The 13525-nt window shown below is 43.2% G+C and overlaps 1 protein-coding gene and 1 non-coding gene across 3 annotated transcripts; both read left to right on the top strand.

Annotated features, from left to right (window-relative positions):
- The first annotated feature begins 11289 nt into the window (after nt 1–11289).
- TRNAE-CUC lies at nt 11290–11362 on the top strand. The gene has a single exon. It is a non-coding gene; the product is annotated as a tRNA-Glu (tRNA).
- Nucleotides 11363–11462: 100 nt separating this feature from the next.
- On the top strand, nt 11463–13511 carry LOC122725148 (60S ribosomal protein L11-like). 2 transcript variants are annotated; one of them, XM_043962030.1, is made up of 5 exons: nt 11463–11544; nt 11647–11754; nt 11872–11914; nt 12012–12207; nt 13481–13511. In XM_043962030.1, exons 1-5 carry the CDS (start codon nt 11542–11544, stop codon nt 13494–13496), a joined length of 366 nt encoding a protein of 121 aa, XP_043817965.1. In that variant the 5' UTR covers nt 11463–11541; the 3' UTR covers nt 13497–13511. The 2 variants fall into 2 exon arrangements, with proteins under 2 accessions (XP_043817965.1, XP_043817966.1); XM_043962031.1 differs by lacking the exon at nt 13481–13511 and having other exon boundaries at nt 12012–12211.
- The last annotated feature ends 14 nt before the right edge of the window (nt 13512–13525 follow it).

The raw sequence follows: 13525 nt of genomic DNA, 5'->3' as shown, positions 1-13525 counted from the left end.
CACACTCTCAAACTCTCTCAAACTCACTTTTTGCTTCAAACCCTTCAAAACGTGGTAAATGAGCAAACTCCTGCATGAGCTGCTCAAAACACTTGCAGATGAGTCATAGAAGACGTGGCTAATTCATGGCAAGAATCTGAGGCCAACATCTGTCAAAAGCCATGACTCAGCTGGCTGGCCAACTCATCGTCGGCTGCCCAATCACATGCAAGACCATGCAACGTTCGGGGACCAAACTTGAAAGCCGAACATGGAGCACTTTCGGCGGCCGAACTTATCTTCGGCGGCCGAACTTGGCTCCTCTGCCTTGGTTCATTTCAACTCAGAACTATAAAACTGTAAACCATAAAACACCTCATAACACTTAGAAAACACAACTCCTACCCTTAGATAGAATCCCAACACCCCGGATTCCATCAGACAACAGGAATTCCGGTGCCGGATTCTAGCCGGGTATTACATTCTCCCCTCCTTAAGAACATTCGTCCTCGGATGTTCCTAAAACACACAACTAACACATGAAACGGAGAAAACTAACCTCAAAACAAATATGGATACTGCTGGAGCATAGACTCCCGCGTCTCCCAGGTGCACTCTTCTAGATTATGGTGGTTCCATAGAACTTTCACCATCGGAATCTCCTTGTTCCTTAGCTGTCTGATCTGCGTGTCCAGAATCCGCACTGGCTGCTCTATATAGGTGAGATCCGTATGAATCTCCACCTCAGGTTCACTCAGAACCTGATTCGGATCTGACACAAACTGTCGTAGCATAGAAACATGAAATACCGGGTGAATCCTCTCCATAGAAGCAGGTAAATCCAGCTTATACGACACATTTTCGATCCTCTGCAACACCTCAAAGGGTCCAATGTACCGTGGAGCTAATTTACCTTTCTTCCCAAAACGAACCACTCCTTTCATTGGAGACACTTTCAGCAATACCCAATTACCCTCTTGAAACTCTAACTGCTTCCTGCGAACGTCTGCATAACTTTTCTGTCTACTCTGAGCTGTTCTGATTCTCTCTCTGATCATGGGCACCATTCTACTGGTAATGTCTACTAACTCTGGCCCTGCAAGAGCCTTCTCTCCTACCTCTTCCCAGCAAACAGGGGATCTGCATTTCCTCCCATACAAAGCTTCATAAGGAGCCATCCCAATGCTAGCATGATGACTGTTATTGTAGGCAAACTCCACCAAAGGTAGATGCTGCCTCCACGAACCGCCAAAGTCTAACACACATAGTCGAAGCATATCCTCTATGGTCTGGATGGTCCTTTCTGACTGTCCATCAGTCTGTGGGTGGAAAGCAGTACTAAAATCCAATCTCGTGCCCATCGCACTCTGCAGACTCCGCCAAAAGCGGGAGGTAAACTGAGGTCCTCTGTCTGAAACTATAGACACTGGAACTCCATGTAATCTCACTATCTCATCCAGATAGACTTGTGCCAACTTATCCACAGAATAGTTACTCCGTACTGGAAGAAAATGAGCAGATTTCGTGAGTCTGTCCACAATCACCCATATCGAGTCTATCCTGTTGGACGCTACTGGTAATCCCACTACAAAATCCATGGCTATGTTCTCCCATTTCCACTCTGGAATCGGTAATGGGTTAAGCATTCCGGCTGGTTTCTGATGCTCTAATTTCACCCTCTGACAAACCTCATAGGCTGTCACAAACTGCGCCACTTCTTTCTTCATGGCTGGCCACCAATAGACCCTTTTCAGATCCTGATACATCTTGGTGGTTCCTGGGTGAACACTATACCTCGCATTATGAGCTTCCCTCATAATGTCTTCCTTCACACTGCCCCTATCTGGTACACAAAGTCGACTCCCATAGCGAAGGATCCCTTTGCTGTCAAATCTGAACTCTCCACTATTGCCTGACTGAACAGTCCTGGCAATTTTCATCAACTCAGGGTCCTCATGCTGTTTCTGAGCTATCTGCTCCAGAAACACAGGTGTCACTCTCATCTGTGCTATCAACGCACCTGTACCAGACAACTCTAGCTGTAATCCCTCGTCAAAGAGCTTATAAAGCTCCATCACAACTGGTCTCCGCTCTGCTGCTATATGGGATAAACTGCCTAGTGACTTCCGGCTTAGGGCGTCTGCGACAACATTCGCCTTACCCGGATGATACTGGATCTTACAATCATAATCACTGAGCAATTCTACCCATCTCCGCTGCCTCAAATTCAGCTCTTTCTGACTTAAGATGTACTGTAAACTCTTGTGATCGGTGAAGATCTCGCATTTAACCCCGTAAAGGTAATGCCGCCACATCTTAAGTGCAAAGATAATTGCTGCCATCTCTAGGTCATGGGTAGGGTAATTCAACTCGTGCTTCTTCAACTGTCTAGAAGCATAAGCTATTACTCTATCACTCTGCATCAATACACAACCCAATCCCACTCGAGATGCATCACAGAACACTGTGAACTCTTCATTACCGACAGGCAGAGCTAACACTGGTGCTGTTGTCAATCTCCTCTTGAGCTCCTCAAAGCTCTCTTCACACTGGTCTGACCAGATAAACTTCTGGTTCTTCTGAGTTAATTTGGTCATAGGAGCTGCTATCTTTGAGAAGTTCTGAACGAACCTCCTGTAGTAACCTGCCAGTCCCAGAAAACTTTTAATCTCAGTCACTGTCGTGGGTCTGGGCCAGTTAGCTACAGCCTCTATCTTCTTGGGGTCTACCTCAATACCCTCTGCTGATACCACATGTCCCAAGAAGGCAATGCTCCGTAACCAAAACTCACACTTCGAGAACTTGGCATATAAACCATGCTCTCTCAGTGTCTGCAAAACGATCCTCAGATGCTGGGCATGCTCCTCTGCATCTCTGGAATACACTAAAATATCATCGATAAACACAATGACAAAGTGATCCAGAAACTCACTAAATACCCTGTTCATGAGATCCATAAATGCTGCAGGGGCGTTAGTCAACCCGAACGGCATCACTAAGAACTCATAATGCCCATATCTGGTCCGGAAAGTTGTCTTAGGCACATCTGCCTCTCTGACTCTCAACTGATGATACCCATATCTCAGATCTATTTTCGAGAAACAACCTGCTCCAGCTAGCTGGTCAAATAGATCGTCAATCCGAGGTAAGGGATACCTATTCTTGATAGTGACCTTGTTCAACTGTCTGTAGTCGATACAAAGTCTGAGGGATCCATCCTTCTTTCTGACAAAGAGCACTGGAGCACCCCAAGGTGAGGTACTAGGGCGGATGAAACCCTTATCTACCAAGTCCTGCAACTGTTCTTTCAACTCTGTTAACTCAGCTGGCGCCATCCTGTAGGGAGGAATAGAGATAGGTCTGGTACCTGGCAGTAATTCAATTTCAAACCCTATCTCCCTATCAGGTGGTAGTCCTGGTAAAATCGTCTGGGAACACATCGAGAAACTCTCGAACTACTGGTACTGTGGCTGGTTCCCTAACCTGACTATCTAGCTCTCTCACATGAGCTAGAAACCCCTGACAACCCCTCCTAAGCAAACGACGAGCCTGAAGGGCTGAAATCATACCTCTGGGTGTACCTCTCCTGTCTCCTCTGAAGACACACTCTGACCCATCCTGGTCTCTGAGACTCACTAGCTTCTCTCGACAGTCCAACGTAGCACTATATGTAGATAACCAATCCATCCCTAGAATGACATCAAAATCCGTCAAATCTAGAACCACAAGGTCAGCTGGAAGGCATCTACCCTCTATGAATACTGGACTGAAACGACAGACTGACACTGCCACTGATGGGTCACATCTAGGTCCACTGACCCAGAGAGGATACTCTAACTCAGAACTGATCAAACCCAATCGCTCTATGGCTCGCGAAGCAATAAAGGAATGAGAAGCACCGGGGTCCATCAAAGCATACACATCGGAACACCCAATGATGAGATTACCTGACACCACTGTGTTCGACGTGTTAGCCTCCTCCTGTGTCACTGTGAAAATCCGTGCTGGGGCTACCGGATTTCCACCTCGGGAACCTGCTGCTGAAGTAGAGGCTACCCCTCGCCCTCTACCTCTGCCACTAGTCTGAGGCATGACTGGAGCTGCTGGCCGTACAACTGGCTGTACCACACTGCCTGAACTCATCTGCTGGGATGGTGCAAAAGTCATCTGCGGACAATCCCGAGCAATATGCCCTTCCTGTCCACATCGAAAACAAGCTGTAGATCCCAACCGACAAACTCCTCCATGTGGTTTTCCGCATCGTCTGCAGACTGAAGCTGTGCCAGAGCTTGAGCCACTACCTATTCCCAGACCTGACTTGACTTTACTCCAGAACTTACTCTTTGTTCCTTTTGTTCTATCCCATCTTTTACTGCTTGGTGTGGGGGCTTTAGAACCCGAAGCCTGTGCCTTTGACTGTTTCTGAATATTGGCACTAGCTTCCATTTTCCTGGCTGCGTCTACTATCGTATGGAAACTCTCCTTTTCTGCTGGAAGAATCAAGGAAGCATACCTGGGATGCAGTCTCATAGTATATCTCCTTGCTTTCTTCTGATCAGTATCATAGGCTTGACCCACGTACTGAAGCAGATCCAGGAACTTATCTGTGAATTCATCAACACTCATCTCATCTGTCTGTCTCAACTGTTCAAATTCAATTACTTTCATCTCCCTCGAACTGTCAGGAAAAGCCCACCCTGCAAACTCATTGGCGAACTCTCCCCATGACATACTGTCCATTCTAGGCTCCACATAATTTTTAAACCATTCTCTGGCTTTCTTGCATTTTATTGTGAAACCTGCCATCTCAATGGCTCTCCTATCATCTGCTCCCAATTCACCAGTTATCATCCTAACTGCTCTGAGGTAATCAAATGGATCATCTCCTGTGTTGTATTTAGGAGCATCCAATTTCAAGTACTCCGTCATTTGGACTTTACCTCCAGATGAGCTAGGTTCATGTCTATCAACAACAGGGGCTACTGGTTCTGGTGGTAGTACTGGTTCATTTGGCTCTAGGTGTGCTGCACTTGGATGGGTAGGGGAAGAGGGATACATAGGATATGGTGGATAGTAAGGATAAGGCATATAAGGCATATAAGGAGGATATGGCACAAAACTCGAGTACTCCGACATACCTCCCATCGGATACTCTGGATAGCCAAAACCTGAGGTCTGAGCACCTCCCTGCGACTCTCCCATACCTTCCTCAAAACTGCCTATACCCATGCTATCATCTCTAGACTGATCAATCTCCATAGCGTCCCTCCTTTCCTCTGATCTTCCTCCCCTAACTGTTCCTCTTCTGCTCTCGTCTACAGACCTTCTAGGGTCTATTGACGTACCTTTCCTGCTAGATCTCTGAGACCTTGCCCTTGGCAATGCAGGAGGACGAGCAGCTGGTCTCTCATTCTCTGGTGGGACTCCAGTCAATCGAGCTGATCGACGAGTTCCTCGCATCTTTCCTCTGGAAACACAACATATAACATAACACTTTAGCACATAAACATCACATATCAAAACACATACAACACTCATGACATATCATAGCAGATAGGACTCAAGACCCTATCCTAGTGGACATGCTTTCCTATTGTGCTTGACCACTTCTAACCTGTCTGAGCCCAACACTGTCTCTATAGGTCCGATCATGTGAACCTAGGGCTCTGATACCAATCTGTAACGACCCCAAAAAGGACCGTCACCGGCGCTAGGATTCAGGTCGGCTTAAGGCCGCCAGAACCCGTAGCAAGCCTGCTATACTCTGTGTACCTGTAAAACTCATACATGATCATACATTTTCTGTGAAAATAAAACTCTTTTCTGAACCAAGGCTTAACCTGTGCATGCACTATCTCTGTACTCTGTACTCATGTACTCTGTACTCTGTATCCCTGACTAGAGCTTGCTCTAGATGGGTTAACTCATACCTGTTAAGCCTGGTTTTCACATACAGGAAAACATATATACATATACAGATCATGTACAAAACATACATCACTAGGTCAAGCAACAACTATTATATCTCTTTAATATTACATGTCCACTCTAAGTTATTACAGATCTCTTTACTTTTCCTGTACTCTGCTGGACTGTCCCTGTACACTGTACACTGAACCTGCAAAACTGGGGTTAAGGGAGTGGGATGAGCTCTATAGCCCAGTGAGTAGAACAGTAAAACATCTCAGTAAAATATGATCTTATGGAATGCACCATATCACAGACAAGCCACATCAAGAGTAAACCTGTCACCACATAGTCCCAGTAACTCTGTGCCAGGGCGTAGAATCGAGCACCTGGTCTTCCTGTCATATATGTATATGTGTATATAACACCTGTGTACTTACCATCGCCAGGGCGTAGTCAAAGGCTCCTGGACTTTGCTATACCTGCCAGGGCGTAGTCAAAGGCTCCTGGACTTCACTATACCTGCCAGGGCGTAGTCAAAGGCTCCTGGACTTCCTGTCTGAGACTATTGGATCATTCAGCATTCACTCACATCACCAAATAACAATGCAATGCAACATATTCGTGAATACTAATGCAATCAACCTATGGCATAAACATGATGCATGAGATATGCTAAAAGCAGTATGTGGTTCAATTAAAAGTCATAATTTTAGTTCCACTCACCTCTGGCTCTGGACTGACTGACTCTGCAGGCTCTGAACCTCTGGAGCAGTACTCACTGCTGCTCTCTCTGGTTCCTCTGGTCTGTACCTATACAGATGGACTTCAATGAGGGACCAAACTAACGTATCAATACCTCTATTAAACTTCCTAAGAATCCCCTTAAACTCACTCAACTATCCATGCAAAGCATGCAAAAGAAAGCTGGACAGGACACTTTCGGCGGCAGGTTCGGCGGCCGAATGTCCTCTCCAGAGACGAAACTCAAGCACCTTCGGCGGCACCTTCGGCGGCCGAATCCCCCAAACAGAGCCGAACATGCAAAACACTCGGGGGCAAGCTGTGGCAGCCTAAGCCACCATGCAAGAGGTTCGGCGGCCGAATGAACCTTCGGCTGCCGAACCTGAGTTCATCCAGAACTCAGCTTCAACGGCAAACCATCTCCTTCTTCCCTTCAATCTCTCCAAACATGCCTACCTCCTCTACTCAACTCACATATACTCAAGTATATGGTCACAGGGGTCCAAAACTATCTAATAACCCCAAACAACAAAACAAACATAACACATAATCATGTATACATGCATAAATCATCAAAACTCCCATTTAAAACCTCAACATGCATCTCTCTCTCCCCAACTCCCATAAAACCTGCAGAAACATATACCATGGTCAAAAGCATCACTTACCTCCTGTAACAAGAAGATGAACACTCTGACCTAAGGAAAACGGATCACCTCTTCTCACACTCTCAAACTCTCTCAAACTCACTTTTTGCTTCAAACCCTTCAAAACGTGGTAAATGAGCAAACTCCTGCATGAGCTGCTCAAAACACTTGCAGATGAGTCATAGAAGACGTGGCTAATTCATGGCAAGAATCTGAGGCCAACATCTGTCAAAAGCCATGACTCAGCTGGCTGGCCAACTCATCGTCGGCTGCCCAATCACATGCAAGACCATGCAACGTTCGGGGACCAAACTTGAAAGCCGAACATGGAGTACTTTCGGCGGCCGAACTTGGCTCCTCTGCCTTGGTTCATTTCAACTCAGAACTATAAAACTGTAAACCATAAAACACCTCATAACACTTAGAAAACACAACTCCTACCCTTAGATAGAATCCCAACACCCCGGATTCCATCAGACAACAGGAATTCCGGTGCCGGATTCTAGCCGGGTATTACAGTACGGGCTAGGCAGAGAAGTCGAGATGAATGAAGTCATGTGTATGTAATAGATAGAATGTGGACATGATAAATTGTAAAATGATATATAGTTATGTCATGTAAATGTTGATTTTGAGATTGAGGCTTAGAAGTTGTGCTTGACTAAGTTTGTATAGAAATCCCCTTTGTAAACATGATCTATGTTTTATGATGTTATGTTCCACCAAGCTTGTGTATGGTGAGATGCCCCATTGGAGCATTTGATGAGAGCTCCAGTGTGGGGTTTATGTTTATGTATATGTTTATGGGCATGCACAGGTTGAGCTTGGTAAAAGAAAAGTTCAAAATTTTATGTATGCTGTTGATCATGTATGGGATTAAACAGGTTTACAGGTGGTATGTCAGGCTTGCTACGGGTCCCGGCGGCCTTAAGCCGACCTGGATCCTTGCGCCGGTAGCGGTCCGATTTTCGGGTCGTTACACCGAACCTCTGAGAGAAAATAAGAGATTTTTCTCCTACTTGCTCTAAAGTTTTTGGTACTATACACATTAAGGATTGATAGAGATCAAATCTCCAATCCTCTACCTAAGTCGAATTTATAAAACCAAAAGGAAGAGATAAACATTCAAGGTGCTAGCACGCTTCCTTTGGCCGAGAATTTCAGTGTGTGAAGTTGTAAAGGGGAGCCGTTATTGGGAAGTCCCTTAGTCATGTTTTGCAGCTAGAGAGGAGATAAAAAAGGTGATTTTAATTCATTTTGTTTGGTCTAGTCTTGCAAACAATTTAGCAAAGGTAACTCCTGCAACTTTAATGCCATTGTTGCATGCATTGACTCTTGTTTGTTCTTATGGCTTAAAATTGTTTTGTTTTCCACTGTGCCAATATGATATTAAGCTCATAAGATTCCTAACAACTGTGGCATGAAAGAAGAAGGTGTTTCTATCTCCATGTTGAAGCCATTTGACTCTAGCCTTTTGTTCCCAAAATCGTTCTTTCCTTTCCAAATCTTGTTTCGTATTTTTTCTATGCCTCTGATTGTGGAGTTATTGTAACGACCCGGAAATTGGACCGCTACCGGCGCTAGGATCCGGATCGACTTAAGGCCGCCGGGACCCGTAGCAAGCCTGACATATAACCTGTAAACCTGTATAATCCCATACATGATCAACAACATACATAAAAATTAAAACTTTTCTTTCCATATACATCAACCAAACTCAACCTGTGCATAAACATAAACATAACTTTGATCCCTCTGTGGGATCTCATCTGTGCCCTCAATGGGTGACATACATCTGTTGAGTTGGTTTACATAAACATCATCAAAATCTCTAAGATCATGTATTAAAGGGATAGCACAATCTATCGTCAAGCACACACTAACATCCATAAACCTCATTACATAACTATACTGTACTTTCACATTACAATTTGATCATGTCCATTGCTAGCTATTACATAAGCATGACTTCTTTACTCTATCCGGACTCCCGCACTATACTGTACCTGCAAGCCTGGGGGTAAAGGGAGAGGGGTGAGCTAAAAGCCCAGTGAGCTGAACTATAAAACATATTAACACTATGCTTTAATGAAATGCATCATAACACAGACAATTCACATAAGGGTTGGGTGAACTTGTCACCAATTAGTCCAAGCTAACATAGTGCCAGGCCGTAGCATGGGGTCCTGGTCTTCCTGTCATACATACATTACTTACCATTATTCCAGGGCCTCCTCTGGGCTCCTGGTCTTCGAGTCCACAATCGTGCCAGGCCGTAGAATGGGGTCCTGGTCTTTCATTTCCGTGCCAGGCCGTAGAATGGGGTCCTGGTCTTCCTGTCATGGACTAATTGGGTCATCCAACATTCACCCACATCAACAACACATGATGCAATGCGGCATATTCGTGAAACTAATGCAATCACCCTATTGCATAATCATGATGCATGAAACATGATAAAACATTTAATTTAAAAGATTAAGTTTAGTTCCACTCACCTCTGGCTGACTCTGACAACACCGAAGCAGCTGAACTCACTGCTGGGGTCCTCGGTTCCTCGGGTCCGAACCTACACAGGTGGACTCAAATGAGGGACCAAACATACTTGAACATAACTCTAAAATACTCCCCAAAAAGCCCCTAAAACATCATGAAAACATCACATAAAAACATGCAAGAAATGGCTGAACAGGGCACTTTCGGCGGCAGGTTCGGCGGCCGAAAGTCCCTCCAGAGCCGAAAGTCAGGCAGGTTCGGCGGCACCTTCGGCGGCCGAAACTCCCAGACAGAGACGAAACTCATGCATGTTCGGCGGCACTTTCGGCGGCCGAAACTGCCCGACAGAGACGAAAGTCTCCCTTTCGGGGGCAAGCTTCGGCAGCCGAAAGGCTGCCTTCCCAGCCATGTTCGGCGGCCGAAAGTCCTTCGGCTGCCGAACCTGGTTTCTGTCAAAGGGCAGAAACTTGGCTCTCAATGCACATTTCGCCTCCAAACTTATCAAACATGCATCAAACCTATTCTACAACACAGAAACACAAGCATACATGTTCCTAGGGGTCTCAAACCATCATAAACCCCATCTACAACACATCAAGCAACTCACATTGTTCAAGAACACACATTTATACCCATAACTCAACATATATCCTAACATGCATTTCTACTCAAAGAACTCATAAAATCTTACTTAAAACACATAAGGAGCTTAAGATCGGCCCTTACCTCTTGAAGATCGAGAGGGAGACGACCTAAACTTGGAGATCCACGAAAATGAGCTCCTGAGTTCCCAAACCTCCAAAACTTGTTTCAAAAGTTCAAAACCTTCAAAAACAAGTTAAAACAAATGAAAATCTTGAAAGATTTAGTGGAAGATCATCAAAAATGGGTGAGGGACGGCGGAGACTCACCTTGGCCGAAAATGGGGAAAAAGCTCGCCCATTTTCGGCTAAGGGACCCTTTTATAGTGGCTGGCCAGACCACGTTCCACTACAAAAAAACTGTGAAATTGCGACCAAAATTAGCGACCATATTTTTTGGTCGCTATATAGCTACCAATCAACGACCATTCTGCGACTAAATGAATGAAATAATATATTTATTTAACAAAAAGCTTAGCGACCAATTTTTGGTCGTTAATTGGTCGCTATTTAGCGACCAAATATAAAATGGTCGCTAAATTTAGCGGGAATTAATGGCGCGAGTTATTTGCGACCATATTTAGCGACTAAAATAATTAGTCGCTAAATAGCGACCAATTAGCGACCAATCAGCCACCATTTTATTTTTAAAATTTTAATTTAATTTTTAATTAAATTTTATTTTATTTAAAATTTTAGTACTGTTTTAGTCCATGCACGTTTGACGAGTTGACATGGAATCTGGTGCGTTAATACTGGTTTGAACATGAAAAATTGGCTGCGGTACAAGTTAGAACCCGTGCGTCTTACTAAAAAAGTTAAAAATTTAAAACACACAATCATGAAGTTAATCTAAGTTGAGAATTATTCATTATTCCGTTGTAGTCTAGTCGGTTAGGATATTCGGCTCTCACCCGAAAGACCCGGGTTCGATTCCTGGCAACGGAAAATAATTTTTGCAACATTTTGTTTTTGCTCGCTTCTGTAAGGGTATTACTGTCATTTCAGCAATCTGAAAAACCCTAGTCCTCTCTTCCTCGCTAATTCACTTATAAAGCAAATCCCTCGGTATTTTAAGACGTTTTCACAGCCTCTCTTCTGCTCCGTGTCGAACCTCGCCTTCCACAATGGTCATCTTCCTTCTTCTTCTGCTTCTAATCTCTTGTTTAGTGTATGTAATGTATCTGTTTGTCTGTGTGTTTTACTGACTGTGTATTCGGTTGTTAAATTAGGCTTCGGAGAAGAAGCTCTCAAATCCTATGCGCGAGATAAAGGTTCAGAAGCTCGTACTCAACATCTCCGTTGGCGAAAGCGGTGATCGTCTCACCCGTGCCGCCAAGGTTTTCCTTTTATTTTCCATTTCTTACGTTTCTCTTTGCTTTTTGCCTTTTGTAACATAGAAAAATGAAATTGCTTGCCTCCTCGCTGCTGATCTAAAATTATTTATTTGGTTTTAGGTGCTTGAGCAACTTAGCGGTCAGACCCCAGTCTTCTCTAAGGGTATGCTATTAATGACTTCTTTTTCTTAATTTCCTTTACATTTTATTTTTGTAAATGTTAATTTGATTTGTATCTTGTTGATAATGACATTGAGCAGCTAGGTATACCGTTAGATCTTTTGGAATCAGGCGTAATGAAAAGATTGCTTGTTATGTGACTGTGAGAGGAGACAAGGCTATGCAGTTGCTTGAGAGCGGGCTGAAGGTGAAGGAATACGAGCTTTTAAGAAGGAACTTCAGTGACACTGGTTGTTTTGGATTTGGTATCCAGGAGCACATTGATCTTGGCATCAAGTGAGTTTTATATGGTTAATTATGTTACAAGTATCTGGGTTTGAGACGGATGTTAGTGCGGTTAATGCATTAATCACAATGTATGTAAAATGTAGCCATGTTAATTTAGCACGCTTGTTGTTTGATAAAATGCCCCAGAGAGATATAATTTCCTGGAATGCAATGATATCGGGGTATTTTGAGAATGGAGAGTGTATAGAAGGGCTAAATTTGTTTTTCCGGATGCTTGAGCTTTCAATTGATCCAGATTTGATGACCATGACTAGTGTGCTCTCTGCTTGGTTTTCATTGAAGAGCTGATTTTATGGTTGATATTTATCTCTTTAGATAAAAGCATAGGAATGATTATATGCTCAATAATTTGTAAGATGCTTTTTATGGCTGTCCTTGTTTTCTCATAATGTCAGATGATGGTGGGGACTCTTCTTAATTTTTATTAAAAAAATAAAAATCCAAATACCTAAAATGGGATTGAGATTTAATTGTGTGGTTCTAAATAGGAAGTAATCAATGCCCTAGCTAATAGGACTACGTACATTAATGCTAAATTATCAATTGGGATTCCTGCAATTGGCATGTTTTAGATAATTATAGGTGGAATTTGCAGACTCATGCCTAGATGTTATGTGATTTAGTTATGCTAATTAAAGTAGTTGGATTACCATACCAAAGTTATATGAGACAAATAATTATATTACTGAGATTTAAGTGTGAATGAGCAATATTGTAATTTATAGAGTAATGACATGTCCCATTTTCTTGATTTATAGCTCTCACATGCTGTTAGCTTCTTCTAAGTGGAAGCTGTTGTGTAATAACTTATCAATCTTCAGTTGAGGTGTTCTCTTTTTTTGTTTTCATGAATCCATCACAAAGTTAATAGCAAATTACTAGTAGTCCAGTGGCTGATTGATTGATTTTCTCATAGCGCAAGGATTATGAATTCAATTTTCTGACCCTACTGTTACTTCAAAATTAAGATTCCTGTCTAATGTATGCAAGAGATAATAGGGCAACTGAAGTTATCTGTGGAATGGAGAATTCTGAAAAAGAAGAAACACTAATAAATTCTCTCAACTGCACAACAGATTGATTTAAATGCTGTACATATTTGATCCAAACAATTTTCGATCTTCCATTGTGCAAAATTAGTGAAACATATAGTTATTAATTTCTCACGACAAGGAGGAATAATTTTCTGTGATTATGCGGATCCAGTGAATCTGAAAATTTCATGTATTTTAATTATTCACTTGGATGATGATAATTTCAGGCAATTCATTGGTTGAAATCTTATTATTGGGAGCCTCAGACAGAA

Source organism: Manihot esculenta, chromosome 11 (genome assembly GCF_001659605.2).
Source record: "Manihot esculenta cultivar AM560-2 chromosome 11, M.esculenta_v8, whole genome shotgun sequence".
Classification (NCBI taxonomy): domain Eukaryota; kingdom Viridiplantae; phylum Streptophyta; class Magnoliopsida; order Malpighiales; family Euphorbiaceae; genus Manihot; species Manihot esculenta.
The sequence above is the reverse complement of the archived record's forward strand: the minus strand, read 5'-3'. Positions and strand labels throughout refer to the sequence as shown.

Coding starts and splice junctions, on each gene's coding strand:
- LOC122725148 (XM_043962030.1), top strand. Junction 11,755..11,871: donor GTCTCACCCGTGCCGCCAAG/GTTTTCCTTTTA, acceptor ATTTGGTTTTAG/GTGCTTGAGCAACTTAGCGG. Junction 11,915..12,011: donor GACCCCAGTCTTCTCTAAGG/GTATGCTATTAA, acceptor GACATTGAGCAG/CTAGGTATACCGTTAGATCT.